Genomic DNA, 16047 nt, shown 5'->3' on the forward strand with positions numbered 1-16047 from the left:
CAGCTTGTATATAGGCTTGGGTCAGACCGGCTGCTAACCCTGTGATTCTAAGGGACTTAGCCACATATTCCCAGGAAAGCTACCCAATTCTGACAGTGGTGTGAGCGTGAGCACAAGGATGGCCTTCTGGGACAGGCAGCTGAGTTGCCCTCCAAGTTTCAGCCCTCCCCCCACTCCAGCTTGCATTTCTCCTGTGCTTCCTGAATGGGTTCACTAGGTCTTCTGCTTTAAATGGATATTTTCCACTGTGCCGTATGAAGTGTCTCCTTCACAACAGAGACTGTCTTGCTTCTTTTTGTCTCCCCATTGCTTGGCACAGTATCCTTGCACACAGTAGGCACTTACTGCGGATCGACTGATTGGAGGTCAGCAGTTAGGGGTTCTCGGGGCTGGGTGATAGCTGCAAGACCTGGCTCCTGCCTTTTCCAGATGAATTCTGGGTAACAACATGGGGAATCTGGGGAATCTGGGGAATCTGGGGAGTCTGGCTTTGTTGAGTGTGCTCTCACAGTATGATGAAGCCTACTTGTTGTTGGGCAATTACTATTGGTGCAGCCCTTCAGTCCCAGGAAGCCGGCCCTGGGGAGAGGATCCGTGAGGGCCTCCCTTGCCGAGCGTATGTGTACGTGGCCGTGTGATGAACACATCGGGAAGGGGAGCAGACTGGCCATGGAAGTGCCCACAAGTCTGTGTTTCTTCTTCCTTTCAGTACAACGGTTCTCGTCCCAGGGAGGAATGGGAAATGTGGCACCCGACTCTGATAGCCGAAGCCCTCTTCGCCATCTCCAACATTCTGAGCTCCCTGCGCCTGATATCCCTGTTCACGGCCAACTCTCACCTGGGGCCTTTGCAGATCTCCTTGGGCCGCATGTTGCTCGATATCCTCAAGTTCCTCTTCATCTATTGCCTGGTCCTGTTGGCCTTTGCCAATGGACTGAACCAGCTGTACTTTTACTATGAGACCAGAGCCTCCGACGAGCCCGACAACTGCAAGGGGATCCGCTGCGAGAAACAGAACAACGCCTTCTCCACGTAAGAGCTCCAGGCCCCCGGCCTGCCCCTCTCCCTCTCCCATCCTCTCTCCTTAGCCTTTTCCTTGCTGTTTCTGTTTTTCCTTCTCTGTCTCTGTCTCTCTGTCTTTTTGTCTGCCTGTCTATCTTTCCATCTCTCTGTGTCTGTGTCTTTCTGTTTTTCCATTTCTGTCATTATCTAGTTCTGTCTTTCCATCATCTCTCTGTGTCTATCTCTCTTTCCATTTTTCTGTGTCTTTCTCTTTCTTCTCTTTGTTTTTCCTTCCCTGTCTTTTTGTCTATCAATCTTTCCATCTCTCTGTGTGTCTTTCTCTGTCTCTTTCTGTTTTTCCTTCTCTGACTCTTTCCTCTTTCTGTGTGTCTCTATCTCTGTGTATTTCTCTGTCTCTTTCTGTTTTTCCTTCTGTCTCTCCATCTCTGTGTCTCTGTCTCTTTTTGTTTGTCTGTCTCTCTTTAACATCTCTCTTTCTCTATCTCTCTCTTTTTGTTTGTTTCTCTGTCTTTCTTTCCATCTCTCTGTGACTGTCTCTCTATCTTTCTATCTCTTTCTCTGTTTTTCAATCTGTCACTCTTTCTCTGTTTCTCTCTTTCTCTTTTTGTCTGTCTTTCCTTCCCTGTCTCTGTCTCTTTCTCTCTTTCCGTCTGTCTGTCTCTCCATCTCTGTCATTGTCCATTCTCTCTTTGTCTATCTTTCCATCTCTCTGTGTCTCTGTTTTTTCCTCTTTATGTCTGTCTCTATTTCTGTGTATTTCCCTGTGTCTCTGTCTCTTTCTTTTTTCTCTCTCTGTCTTTCCATCTCTGTCTCTTTCTGTCTGTCTTTCCATTTCTCTCTCTTTGTCTGTCTATCTCTGTGTCTTTCTCTGGTTTTCCGTCTTTCCATCTCCTTGTGTCTTTATCTCTTTTACTGGTTTTCCTTCTGTCTCAATATCTAGCTCTGTTTCTTTCTGTCTTTTTGTCTCTCCATCTATCCTATCTCTCTGTCTATCTCTATCGCTGTGTCTCTTTTTGTCTGTCTTTCCATCTCTCTGTGTCTTTCTCTGGTTTTCCTTCTTTGTCTCTTTCTCTCTTTTTGTCCTGTCTTTCCATCTCTATCTCTCTTTCTTTCTGTCTTTTTGTCTCTCCATCTCTGTCAGTTTCTCTGTATCTTTCTCTCTTTCCTCTTTATGTCTGTCTCTATCTCTGTGTATTTCTCTGTCTCTTTCTTCATCTCTCTTTCTCCCTTTCTTTTTGTTTGTCTTCTCTTTGTCTGCTTTTCCTTCCCTGTCTCCATCTTTTTCTCCCTTTCCTTCTCTGTCTTTTTGTCAATTTTTGTCTATCTTTTTGTCTTTCCATCTCTGTCAGTTTCTCTGTATCTTTCTCTCTTTCCTCTTTCTGTGTGTCTCTATCTCTTTCTCTGTTTCTCTCTTTCTCTTTTTGTCTGTCTTTCCTTCCCTGTCTCTGTCTCTCTGTCTTTCCATCTCTGTCACTGTCTATTTCTCTTTTTGTCTGTCTTTCCATCCATCTGTTTCTCCATCTCTGTCACTGTCCATTTATCTCTGTATCTTTCTCTCTTTCTATGTTTTTGTCTCTCTTCCCATCTCTCTGTATCTGTCTCTTTCTGTCTTTCTCTTTCTTTTCTTTGTCTGTTTTTCCTTCCCTGGCTCTTTCTTCTTTATATCTGTCTCTAACTCTGTGTATTTCTCTGTCTCTTTTCTCTTTCTGTCTGTGTCTGTCTCTTGTTGTTTGTCTCTCTTTAACATCTCTTTATCTCTCTCTTTTCGTTTCTCTGTCTTTCTTTCCATTTCTCTGTGACTGTCTCTCTATCTTTCTATCTCTTTCTGTTTTTCAATCTGTCACTGTTTCTCTGTCTGTTTCTCTCTTTGTCTGTCTTTCCTTCCCTGTCTCTTTCTCTCTTTCCGTCTGTTTGTCTCTCCATCTTGGTCATTGTCCATTCTCTTTGTCTCTGTCTTTTCCCTCTTTATGTCTGTCTCTATTTCTGTGTATTTCTCTGTGTCACTGTCTCTTTCCATTTCTCTGCGTCTCTGTCTTGATCTCTTTCTGTTTTTCCTTCTCTGTCTCTTTTTGTTTGTCTCTCTTTAACATATCTCTCTATCTCTCTCTTTTTGTTTGTTTCTCTGTCTTTCCATCTCTCTGTGACTGTCTCTCTATCTTTCTATCTCTTTCTCTGTTTTTCAATTTGTCACTGTTTCTCTGTCTGTTTCTCTCTTTATCTGTCTTTCTTTCCATTTCTCTGCGTCTCTGTCTTGATCTCTTTCTGTTTTTCCTTCTCTGTCTTTTTGTCTCTCCATCTCTGTCATTGTCCATTCTCTCTTTGTCTCTGTTTTTTCCTCTTTATGTCTGTCTCTATTTCTGTGTATTTCTCTGTGTCGCTGTCTCTTTCCATTTCTCTGCGTCTCTGTCTTGATCTCTTTCTGTTTTTCCTTCTCTATCTCTTTTTGTTTGTCTCTCTTTAACATCTCTCTTTCTCTATCTCTCTCTGTTTGTTTCTCTGTCTTTCTTTCCATCTCTCTGTGACTGTCTCTCTATCTTTCTATCTCTTTCTCTGTTTTTCAATCTGTCACTCTTTCTCTGTTTCTCTCTTTCTCTTTTTGTCTGTCTTTCCTTCCCTGTCTCTGTCTCTTTCTCTCTTTCCGTCTGTCTGTCTCTCCATCTCTGTCATTGTCCATTCTCTCTTTGTCTATCTTTCCATCTCTCTGTGTCTCTGTTTTTTCCTCTTTATGTCTGTCTCTATTTCTGTGTATTTCCCTGTGTCTCTGTCTCTTTCTTTTTTCTCTCTCTGTCTTTCCATCTCTGTCTCTTTCTGTCTGTCTTTCCATTTCTCTCTCTTTGTCTGTCTATCTCTGTGTCTTTCTCTGGTTTTCCGTCTTTCCATCTCCTTGTGTCTTTATCTCTTTTACTGGTTTTCCTTCTGTCTCAATATCTAGCTCTGTTTCTTTCTGTCTTTTTGTCTCTCCATCTATCCTATCTCTCTGTCTATCTCTATCGCTGTGTCTCTTTTTGTCTGTCTTTCCATCTCTCTGTGTCTTTCTCTGGTTTTCCTTCTTTGTCTCTTTCTCTCTTTTTGTCCTGTCTTTCCATCTCTATCTCTCTTTCTTTCTGTCTCTCTGTGTCAGTATCTCTTTCTGTTTTTCCATCTCTGTCAGTCTTTCTCTCTGTGTGTCTGTCTCTTTCTTCATCTCTCTTTCTCCCTTTCTTTTTGTTTGTCTTCTCTTTGTCTGCTTTTCCTTCCCTGTCTCCATCTTTTTCTCCCTTTCCTTCTCTGTCTTTTTGTCAATTTTTGTCTATCTTTTTGTCTTTCCATCTCTGTCAGTTTCTCTGTATCTTTCTCTCTTTCCTCTTTATGTCTGTCGTTCCATTTCTCTGCGTGTCTGTCTCTATCTCTTTCTGTTTTTCGTTCTCTGACTCTCCATCTCTGTCACTGTCTATTTCTCTTTTTGTCTGTCTTTCCATCCATCTGTTTCTCCATCTCTGTCACTGTCCATTTATCTCTGTATCTTTCTCTCTTTCTATGTTTTTGTCTCTCTTCCCATCTCTCTGTATCTGTCTCTTTCTGTCTTTCTCTTTCTTTTCTTTGTCTGTTTTTCCTTCCCTGGCTCTTTCTTCTTTATATCTGTCTCTAACTCTGTGTATTTCTCTGTCTCTTTTCTCTTTCTGTCTGTGTCTGTCTCTTGTTGTTTGTCTCTCTTTAACATCTCTTTATCTCTCTCTTTTCGTTTCTCTGTCTTTCTTTCCATTTCTCTGTGACTGTCTCTCTATCTTTCTATCTCTTTCTGTTTTTCAATCTGTCACTGTTTCTCTGTCTGTTTCTCTCTTTGTCTGTCTTTCCTTCCCTGTCTCTTTCTCTCTTTCCGTCTGTTTGTCTCTCCATCTTGGTCATTGTCCATTCTCTTTGTCTCTGTCTTTTCCCTCTTTATGTCTGTCTCTATTTCTGTGTATTTCTCTGTGTCACTGTCTCTTTCCATTTCTCTGCGTCTCTGTCTTGATCTCTTTCTGTTTTTCCTTCTCTGTCTCTTTTTGTTTGTCTCTCTTTAACATATCTCTCTATCTCTCTCTTTTTGTTTGTTTCTCTGTCTTTCCATCTCTCTGTGACTGTCTCTCTATCTTTCTATCTCTTTCTCTGTTTTTCAATTTGTCACTGTTTCTCTGTCTGTTTCTCTCTTTATCTGTCTTTCTTTCCCTGTCTCTGTCTCTTTCTCTCTTTCCGTCTGTCTGTCTCTCCATCTCTGTCATTGTCCATTCTCTCTTTGTCTCTGTTTTTTTCCTCTTTATGTCTGTCTCTATTTCTGTGTATTTCTCTGTGTCGCTGTCTCTTTCCATTTCTCTGCGTCTCTGTCTTGATCTCTTTCTGTTTTTCCTTCTCTATCTCTTTTTGTTTGTCTCTCTTTAACATCTCTCTTTCTCTATCTCTCTCTGTTTGTTTCTCTGTCTTTCTTTCCATCTCTCTGTGACTGTCTCTCTATCTTTCTATCTCTTTCTCTGTTTTTCAATCTGTCACTCTTTCTCTGTTTCTCTCTTTCTCTTTTTGTCTGTCTTTCCTTCCCTGTCTCTGTCTCTTTCTCTCTTTCCGTCTGTCTGTCTCTCCATCTCTGTCATTGTCCATTCTCTCTTTGTCTATCTTTCCATCTCTCTGTGTCTCTGTTTTTTTCCTCTTTATGTCTGTCTCTATTTCTGTGTATTTCCCTGTGTCTCTGTCTCTTTCTTTTTTCTCTCTCTGTCTTTCCATCTCTGTCTCTTTCTGTCTGTCTTTCCATTTCTCTCTCTTTGTCTGTCTATCTCTGTGTCTTTCTCTGGTTTTCCGTCTTTCCATCTCCTTGTGTCTTTATCTCTTTCACTGGTTTTCCTTCTGTCTCAATATCTAGCTCTCTTTCTGTCTTTTTGTCTCTCCATCTATCCTATCTCTCTGTCTCTTTCTCTTGTTTTCCTATCTCTGTCACTGTCTTTTTTTATCTGTCTTTCCATCTCTCTGTGTCTTTCTCTGGTTTTCCTTCTTTGTCTCTTTCTGTCCTATCTATCTTTCCATCTCTATCTCTCTGTGTCTGTATCTCTTTCTGTTTTTCCTTCTCTGTCTCTTTATGGTTTTCCATCTCTGTCAGTGTCTCTCTTTCCTTTTCTCTGTCTTTTTTCTTTCTATTTTTCCATCTCTGTCTCTTTCTCTCATTCTTTTTGTCTGTCTTTCTTCTCTTTGTCTGCTTTTCCTTCCCTGTCTCTATCTTTTTTCTCTCTGAGTCTCTGTCTGTCTTTCCATCTTTCTGTGTCTTTCTCTGTGACTATCTCTCCTTTTCTCTGTCTCTCCATCTCTGTCATTGTCCATTTTCTCTTTGTCTATCTTTCCGTGTCTCTGTTTTTTTCCTCTTTATGTCTGTCTCTATTTCTGTGTATTTCCCTGTGTCTCTGTCTCTGTCTGTCTTTCCATCTCTCTCATTTTTCTATTTCTCTCTTTTTGTCTATCTCTGTATCTTTCTCTGGTTTTCTATCTTTCCATCTCCCTGTGTCTTTATCTCTTTCACTGGTTTTCCTTCTGTCTCAATATCTAGCTCTCTTTCTGTCTTTTTGTCTCTCCATCTATCCTATCTCTCTCTCTTTCTCTTGTTTTCCTATCTCTGCCACTGTCTTTCCATCTCTCTGTGGTTTTCCTTCTTTGTCTCTTTCTGTCCTAGCTGTCTTTCCATCTCTATCTCTCTGTGTCTGTATCTCTTTCTGTTTTTCCATCTCTGTCAGTCTTTCTCTCTGTGTGTCTGTTTCTTTCTCCATCTCTCTCTGCTTTTCCTTCCCTGTCTCCATCTTTTTTCTCCCTTTCTGTCTGTCTCTCTGTGTCTTTCTCTGTCTTTCTGTCTCCCTGTGTCTTTATCTCTTTCAGTGGTTTTCCTTCTGTCTCTGTTTCTCTGCCTCAATATTTAGCTGTGTTTCTTTCTGTCTGTCACTGTCCGTCTCTCTGTGTTTTTCTTCTATGTCTCTGGCTCTGTTTTTGCATCTCTCTGTCTGTTTTTCCTTCTGTCTCTGTTTGTGTGTCTTTCTGTCTTTCCATCTCCCTGTGTCTCTATCTCTTTCTGTTTTTCCATCTGTGTGTCTGTCTCTTTCTGAGTGTTTCTTTGTCTGTTTTTACTTCTCTGTATCTGTCCATCTGTCTTTCTCTTTCTTGCCATCTCTGTCACAGTCTCTTTTGGTCTATCTTTCTGTTTTTCCTTCTTTCTGACTTTTTGTCTTTCCATCTCTCCCTTTGTTTTTGTCTGTGTCTTTCTCTGTTTCTTTCTGTTTTTCCTTCTCTATCTATCTTTCTGTCTCTTTCTCTAATTTTCCTTCTGTCTCTATCTCTCTCTTTCTGTATTTTTGTCTATCTTTCTCTTTCTCTGTTTTTCCATCTCTGTCCCAGTCTCTTTATGTCTGTTTTTCCATCTCTATCAGTGTCTCTTCCTCTGTCTTTTTTTTTCCTCTGTTTTCCTTTCTCTGCCTCTTTCTTTTTGTCTATCTTTCTTCTCTTTGTCTGCTTTTCCTTCCCTGTCTCCATCTTTTTCTGTGTGTATCTTTCTCTTTTTGTTTGTCTCTAGTTTTCCTTCTCTGTCATTGTCTATTTCTCTCTTTTTCTCTGTCTTTCACTGGTTTTCCTTCTGTCTCAATATCTATATGTGTTTCTTTCTGTTTTTTTGTCTCTCTCTGGTTTTCCTATCTCTGTCACTATCTCTTTTTGTCTGTCTGTCTTTTCATCTCTCTGTGTCATTCTTCTCTGTCTCTTTCTGTGTCTCTGTTTCTCTTTCACTGGTTTTCCTTCTCTATCTCTCTGTGTGTCTTTCTGTCTCAATCTCTATCTCTGTTTCTTTCTTTTTGTCTTTGTCTTTACATCTCTGTGTGTCTCTTTCTCCATTTTTCCTTCTCTGTCCATTTCTCTGCCTTGCTCTTTCTCCCTGTGTGTCTCTATGTCTCTGTCTCTTTCTGAGTCTCTTTGTTTTTACTTCTCTATCTCTGTGTCTTCCTCTTTCTCTGTTGTCTCTTTCTATCTTTTTGTCTGTTTTTTTTTCTGTCTTTCTGTCTGTCTCCATCTCTTTTGTCTATCTTTCCATCTCTGTCTCTATTTCTATAAATTTCTCTGTGTCTCTGTCTCTTTCCATCTCCCTGTGTCTTTATCTCTTTCACTGGTTTTCCTTCTGTCTCTGTATCTCAATATCTAACTCTCTTTCTTTTTATCTCTCCATCTCTCTCTTTCTATCTCTGTGTCTTTCACTGGTTTTCCTTCTCCATCTCTCTTTCTTTCTTTTTGTCTCCATCTTTCTGAGTGTTTCTTTGTTTTTACTTCTCTATCTCTGTGTCTGTCCATCTGTCTTTCTCTGGAAGTCTCTTTTTGTCTTTCCATCTCTCTGTTTTTGTCTGTGTCTTTTTTTCTCTTTCTATTTTTCCATCTCTGTCACAGTTTCTCTTTCTTCTCTTTGTCTGCCTTTCCTTCCCTGTCTCCATCTTTTTCTCTCTCTCTCTGTGACTGTCTCTCCATCTTTCTGTCTGTTTTTCCATCTCTGTCATTGTCTATTTCTCTCTTTTTCTCTGTCTTTCTGTGTCTCTGTCTTTCCATCTCTCTGTCTTTCTCTGGTTTTCCTTCTGTCTCAATATCTAGCTGTGTTTCTTTCTGTCTTTTTCTATCTCTTTCTCTGTCTCAATGGTTTTTCTTCTCTATCTCTCTGTGTCTGTATCTCTTTCTGTTTTTCCATCTCTGTCAGTCTTTCTCTCTGTGTCTGTCTCTTTCTCTGTCTTTCTCCCTTTTTGCCTCTGTGTCTATTTTTACTTCTGTTTTTCCATCTCTGTCCCTGTTTCTCTGTCTCTTTCTTTTTGTATTTTTGTGTCTTTCTTTCCATCTCTCTAATTTTCCTTCTCTCTCTGGCTTTCCATCTGTCTCTCTATCTTTCTATCTCTTTCTCTGTTTTTCCATCTCTGTCACTGTTTCCCTGTCTCTGTCTGTCTCTCCATCTCTGTGTCTGTTTTTTTTTCTTCTTCATGTCTGTCTCTATTTCTGTGTATTTCTCTGTGTCTGCCTCTTTCTGTCTTTCTATCTCCTTGTGTCTTTATCTCTTTCACTGGTTTTCCTTCTGTCTCAAGCTGTGTTTCTTTCTGTCTTTTGTCTCTCTCTCCATCTCTGTGTGTCTTTCTCTGGTTTTCTTATCTCTGTCACTGTCTCTTTTTGTCTGTCTCTTTCACTGGTTTTCCTTCTCTGTGTGTGTGTCTTTCTTTTTGTTTCTCTGTCTTTACATTTCTGTGTGTCTGTCTCTTTCTCCGTTTTTCCTTCTCTGTCGGTTTCTCTGCCTCTCTTTCTCCTTGTGTGTCTCTGTCTCTGTTTCTACTTCTCTGTATCTGTCTCTCCATCTCTGTGTGTCTGTTGGTTTCTCTGCCTTTCTCTTTCTCCCTGTGTGTCTCTAGGTCTCTGTTTTTACTTCTCTATCTCTGTCTTCCTCTTTCTCTGTTGTCTCTGTGTCTTTCTGTTTTTTTGTCTGTCTTCCCATCTCTGTCTCTATTTCTATGTATTTCTCTGTGTCTCTGTCTCTTTCCATCTCCCTGTGTCTTTATCTCTTTCACTGGTTTTCCTTCTGTCTCTATGTCTCTGTCACTGTTTTTCCATCTCTCTGTCTTTTTGTCTCGCCATCTCTGTGTCTGTTTTTCCTTCTGTCTCTCCATCTCCCTGTGTATCTCTTTCTGTTTTTCCATCTCTGTGAGTCTGTCTCTTTCTATATCTATCTTCGAGTGTTTCTTTGTCTGTTTTTACTTCTCTATCTCTGTCCATCTTTCTTTCTCGCCATCTCTGTCACAGTCTCTTTTTGTCTGTCTTTGTGTCTTTCCATGTCTCTGTTTTTATCTGTCTGTGTCTTTTTTTCTCTTTCTGTTTTTCCATCTGTCACTGTTTCTTTCTTTCTTTATTCTCTGTCTGCTTTTCTGTCTCCATCTTTCTCTCTTTGTCTCCATTTTCCTTCTGTCTCTTTCTATCTTTCCATCTCTGTCATTGTCCATGTCTCTGTATCTTTCTCTCTGTATTTTTGGCTCTCTTTCCTCTTTCTATGTATTTCTCTACATCTGTTTTTCCATCTCTGTTATTGTCTATTTCTCTCTTTTTGTCTGTCTTTCTCTTTCTTCTCTTTGTTTTTCCTTCTCTGGCGCTTTCCTCTTTCTGTCTATCTCTATTTGTGTGTATTTCTCTGTCTTTCCATCTCCCTGTGTCTATCTCTTTCACTGGTTTTCCTATCTCTGTCACTGTCTCTTTTTGTCTGTCTTTCCATCTCTCTGTGTGTCTGTTGGTTTCTCTGCCTTTTTCTTTCTCCCTGTGTGTCTCTATGTCTGTCTCTTTCTGTCTTTGAGTCTCTTTGTTTTTCTCTATCTCTGTGTGTATCCATCTGTCTTTCTCTGGAAGTCTCTTTTTGTCTTTCCATCTCTCTCTTTGTTTTTGTCTGTCTGTGTCTTTTTTTTCTCTTTCTGTTTTTCCATCTCTGTCACTGTTTCTCTTTCTTCTCTTTGCTTTTCCTTCCGTCTCCATCTTTTTCTCTCTCTTTCTGTTTTTGTCTCTCCATCTTTCTATCTCTTTCTCTGTCTCTTTCACTGGTTTTTTCTTCTCAATCTCTCTGTGTCTATCTCTTTCTGTTTTTCCATCTCTGTCAGTCTTTCTCTCTGTGTGTGTGTCTCTTTCTCTGTCTTTCTCCCTTTTTGCCTCTGTGTCTGTTTTTACTTCTCTGTTTTTCCATCTCTGTCCCTGTTTCTCTGTCTCTTTCTTTTTGTATTTTTGTGTCTCTCTTTCCATCTCTCTAATTTTCCTTCTCTCTTTCTCTGTTTTTCCATCTCTATCTCTCCATCTCTCTGTGTCTTTCCATCTCTGTCATTGTCCATTCTCTCTTTGTCCATCTTTCCATCTCTGTGTGTCTGGTTTTTTCTTCTTTATGTCTGTCTCTATTTCTGTGTATTTCTCTGTGTCTCTGTCTCTCCATCTCTCTCATTTTTCTATTTCTATCTCTGTGTCTTTCTCTGGTTTTCCGTCTTTCTATCTCTCTCTGTGACTGCCTCTTTCTGTCTATCTCCTTGTGTCTTTATCTCTTTCACTGGTTTTCCTTCTGTCTCAATATCTAGCTGTGTTTCTTTCTGTCTTTTTGTCTCTCTCTCCATCTCTGTGTGTCTTTCTCTGGTTTTCTTATCTCTGTCACTGTCTCTTTTTGTCTGTCTCTTTCACTGGTTTTCCTTCTCTCTGTATGTGTCTTTCTTTTTGTTTCTCTGTCTTTACATTTCTGTGTGTCTGTCTCTTTCTCCGTTTTTCCTTCTCTGTCGGTTTCTCTGCCTCTGTTTCTACTTCTCTATCTCCGTATCTGTCTCTGCATCTCTGTGTGTCTGTTGGTTTCTCTGCCTTTCTCTTTCTTCCTGTGTGTCTCTAGGTCTCTGTGTTTTTACTTCTCTGTCTTCCTCTTTCTCTGTTGTCTCTGTGTCTTTCTGTTTTTCTTTCTGTCTTTTTGTCTGTCTTCCCATCTCTGTCTCTATTTCTATGTATTTCTCTGTGTCTCCGTCTCTTTCCATCTCCCTGTGTCTTTATCTCTTTCACTGGTTTTCCTTCTGTCTCTGTATCTCAAGATCTAGCTCTATTTCTTTTTGTCTCTGTCTCTGTCTTTCCTATCTCTGTCACTGTCTCTTTTTGTCTGTCTTTCCATCTCTCTGCGTCTTACTTCTGTGTCTCTGGCTCTGTTTTTCCTTCTGTCTCTCCATCTCCCTGTGTCTCTATCTCTTTCTGTTTTTCCATCTCTGTGAGTCTGTCTCTTTCTATCTCTGTTTCCTTCTGTATCTATCTTCGAGTGTTTCTTTGTCTGTTTTTACTTCTCTATCTCTGTCCATCTTTCTTTCTCGCCATCTGTCAGTCTCTTTTTGTCTGTCTTTGTTTTTCCTTCTTTCTGACTTTTTGTCTTTCCATATCTCTGTTTTTATCTGTGTCTTTTTTTCTCTTTCTGTTTTTCCATCTGTCACTGTTTCTCTTTCTTTCTTCTCTGTCTGCTTTTCCATCTCCATCTTTTTCTCTCTTTGTCTCCGTTTTCCTTCTGTCTCTTTCTATCTTTACGTCCATGTCTCTGTATCTTTTGCTTTTTCTGTATTTTTGTCTCTTTCCTCTTTCTATGTATTTCTCTGCGTCTCTGTTTTTCCATCTCTGTCATTGTCTATTTCTCTCTTTTTGTCTATCTCTGTCTTTCTCTTTCTTCTGTTTGTTTTTTCTTCTCTGGCGCTTTCCTCTTTCTGTCTCTCTCTATTTGTGTGTACTTCTCTGTCTTTCCATCTCCCTGTGTCTTTATCTCTTTCACTGGTTTTCCTATCTCTGTCACTGTCTCTTTTTGTCTGTCTTTCCATCTCTCTGTGTCTCTGTTTCTCTCTTTCTATTTTTCCATTTCTGTCAGTCTTTCTGTCTCTCCATCTCTCTGTGTGTGTCTGTTGGTTTCTCTGCCTTTCTCTTTCTCCCTGTGTGTCTCTATGTCTCTTTCTTTCCGAGTCTCTGTTTTTACTTCTCTATCTCTGTGCCTTCCTCTTTCTACCATTTTGTCTGTCTCTCTTTTTCTCTCTCTTTCCATCTGTCCGCCTTTGTCTTTCCATCTCTTTCTCTCTTTTTCCTTCTCTGTCTCTCTCTCTCTCCATTTCTCTCAATGTCTCTCTCCTTCGCTCTCTGTTGGAGAGCTGGACGGAGACTGTGCTAGTTGTTTCCTTTGTCTTTGAAGGGAATGAATGGACTGCTGGGGGCTGGCTTATTTCTGCGACTCAAAAAGGCAGCCCACCGAGTTCAATTGCAGCCCGGGCCAACCTGTTTCTTTGAACTGGTTTCTAGCAGAGCCAACTTCCCCATTCAGAGCTTAACCAATAGATGAAGTGGGGCAACTCAGCCCCAGTGCCTTTAACCCATCCATCATGGAGGCGATGACCCAAGAGAGAGTGTGCCCTTTAGGAGTTCGTTGTGTCTCCCTCCCAACCCTGCTGGGAAAAGGGAGCGGCAGAACCCGTCATCCAGACTCATGACTCTCTCTGCACCCCCAACCCCTTCCTGGCTCTCAGGGCCAACGTCCGAAGTGCACCATCCCTTTGGCTGATCTCACTGTACCTGCTCGTGGGAGGCTGTGCCTTTTCTGTACTCCATTTTGACAAGTGGTATTTCGGGCAAACAACAAGAAAAGAATCCCAAGTCTAGAGTCTAGACAGAATACCAAGTCCAAACTTGGTTTTTGTTTGCCCCTTCTCTTTAGGAAAGCTTGAACTGTCTTCATGGGCCATCTTCTCCTCCCCACCCAAATTCAGCCCAGTGGTCATCACCCAGGGAAGTCCCTCTTGGGGACCGCCCAGCCCTCTCTGGAAAATGGGATTACAAGAAAGGGGGCAAAGCTGGAGTTAATCCCTTAGTGTCAGAACATGCCATGGAACCGGAGCCGCCTCACACTTCCCCACGCTGGCTGTGAGGTCCCACCTCCTCCTCCCTTCAGCTCACAAACCCCAGGGAGTGCCATTTGTTCCCATCAAGGCATTAGCGGGCAGGGAGCACATGAATAGGAGGCTCCATCGGGAGGCTAGCCCCCCACCTAAGTGCCTCTTTATACAGCCCACACTTAGGAAGTTTATTCAGTGTCCAAGAGGAGGTTGGCTCAGTGATTTGTAACAGCCTTGACGCTGGCAGCCATTGTGTGCCCATCACATGCCCAGCAGGATGGCTGACGACAATGAACACCTGTCATACAGGAAATTACAGCTGGGGGACCGAGAGCGGGAGCTGCTGCCCCTTTCCTTGGCTTGCCCTCAATTAATTAAATTAATTTTTGGGGGGTGCACAAAAGTTTGAATGTGATTTGCTTGCCCCTCCCAGCCTCCATCCTGCTGCATTTTTAATCCAACTCCTGATTGTGTTACTAAGCAATGGCTACAGAAAAGGCCTCAATAGAGAAAGGACAAAAAGAGAGAAAGAGAAGACAGAGACAGAGAAGGAAAGACAGAGATAGAAAGAGAGAGTGACAGAGAAGGAAAAACAGAGAGATGGAAAGACAAAGAGACAGAGAAGGAAAAACAGAGAAAGAGACAGAGATAAAGAGACAGATGGAAAGACAGATAAAAAGAAAGAGTGATAGAGAAGGAAAAACAGACAGAAAAGACAGAGAAAGAGAGATGGAAAGACAGGAAGTAAGAGAGAGACAGAGATGAAAAGACAGCTAGAAAGAGACAGAAGGAAAAACAAAGAGAGATACAAAGAGACAGACACAGAAAGACAGAAAGAGACAGAGAAGTGACTTCTCCCACTTAGCCTAACATTCCCATAGTGCTTTTGAGTTTGACTTAATGCTAACCCTTGGAACCTGTTTTCACAACAGCGGCTCCTAGTGAATGAGTTTTTTTGTTTTTTGTTTTTTTATTTTCCTGAATTGAAAGGCTGTCTGGCTCAGCCCCCGTGTGAGCAACAGCCTTGCCATGCTGCCCTTCCACCTCTTTTTGACCAAGCCCGTTACTTCCCAAGGCTGATCTAGTGGTCAACAACCTTCCACCTCCCAAAGAAGCCCAGTCTACTTTGGGGAAGTTTGAATTGCTAGGAAGACTTTCCTGATGTGTAACCTCAGTTGGTCTTTTTGCAATTTCTAGCCGTTACTTTTGGTTCTGCCCAAGTTTAATCTCTCTGCCACGGCTAGGGCATTAAGGGCAGCCACTATATATCACTATGTAATCAGGAAGAGCCGTGTTCAAATCCAGCCGGAGACATTCCCTAGCAAGTTTGCTTTAGTTTCCTCATCTGTAAAATGGGAGAAATAACAGCACCTATCCCTTTGACTCATTGCACATATCAAGTGAAATAATATTTAGAAAATACTTAGCATGGGTTGCCTGGCACATAGTGTTAGCTATTGTAGTCCTTATTATTCCCCATGCCAGCCTTTTAAATCCCATGGAGTAAATGGCCACTAAGCCAGCACCGTGTAAGAGGTGCTGCAGAGGCTTCGAATGTTTCCTACATTCCCTGCCCCCTCTACCCTTGCTGTCTAATGCCCAAGATTTCACCAAATGGGCATCTTTCCTTCAGTTCGGATCAATGTGCCTCCATAGGAGCTAGACACAAGGGCTGATTTAGGCCCCAGATCAGGGGCTTCCTATCCCAGAGAGCATTCCCAAAGAGGAATGGGCTGCTCAGTCAGAATAGGGGTTCTGTCCTCTCTGGTTTCCCTCACTGTAAAGCTTTGAGCAGCGGTTGTTCCTTCCAGCCCTGGAGATCCAGAGGTGCAGTGTGGGAGCCACGTGGGGCTGGCGGCAGTGCTAAAAACCCCCCACTGAGTGAACAATGACTGCTTTCCAGCCTCCTCCGGCGCCATGCCCTAGATAGAATGGCCCCCCACCTGAGAGAGCAGCAAGGCAGGAAAGGAGGAGCAGGGCTCTGGTCAGAGGCCAAATGGACCCCTAGCCATGTCATCAGTCCAATAGTCCTCCAGATCCCAGGAGCCTACGACCTAGGGCCAAAGGCCTTTGTTTTCCCCTTCAGCCAGACTTGGAGTCCGGTTACCTCATCTCTGGGGCTGGAGGTGTCCACCTACCTTGGTGCTTCGGCTTCCCCCACGGGGAACTCTAGGAAGAGTCCCCCATGACTCTTCCTAGGTGTGCTGCTCCATCAGTAAGATAAATGGAAGCAGAGGTTTGGGGTGAGGGGAGACAGTGCAATGAAGAAAGCTGTCTGAGCCCTAGGATGACCTGCTCCCTTCCCCCTGTGGGAACCTTTTAAATCCTGGGGAGTAAATGGTCACTGAGCCATGAGTGAACATTTTTAAGAGCCAAAATAGGTCAAGCTTATCAATCCTTCAATTACCACACAATTATAAATCGCCTACTGTATGCCAGGCACTGTTCCAGATACGAATACAAAAAATGAAGCAATCCCTGCTCTCAAGGAACTTAAATTCTAAGTACCTACAGCACAACACAATGGGATTAATGTAAATCTGAGTTTCAGTGGAGTTGGGACTTGGGACTTGGGACTTGGGAGCCAGTACATTTTGATTTCAAGGTTTCTTCTCCC

At 42.0% G+C, this 16047-nt stretch overlaps 1 protein-coding gene across 1 annotated transcript in view; it reads left to right on the plus strand.

Moving 5' to 3' along the window:
* Positions 1 to 16047, plus strand: part of TRPC5 (transient receptor potential cation channel subfamily C member 5) — a 79617-nt gene that overhangs the window by 42331 nt on the left and 21239 nt on the right. The window contains exon 5 of the mRNA XM_051968152.1: positions 710 to 1032. Coding sequence (XP_051824112.1) covers positions 710 to 1032 — 323 coding nt within the window. The remainder of the gene's footprint in view (positions 1 to 709; positions 1033 to 16047) is intronic.

The sequence above is a fragment of the Antechinus flavipes genome, chromosome X (genome assembly GCF_016432865.1).
Source record: "Antechinus flavipes isolate AdamAnt ecotype Samford, QLD, Australia chromosome X, AdamAnt_v2, whole genome shotgun sequence".
NCBI classification, from domain to species: domain Eukaryota; kingdom Metazoa; phylum Chordata; class Mammalia; order Dasyuromorphia; family Dasyuridae; genus Antechinus; species Antechinus flavipes.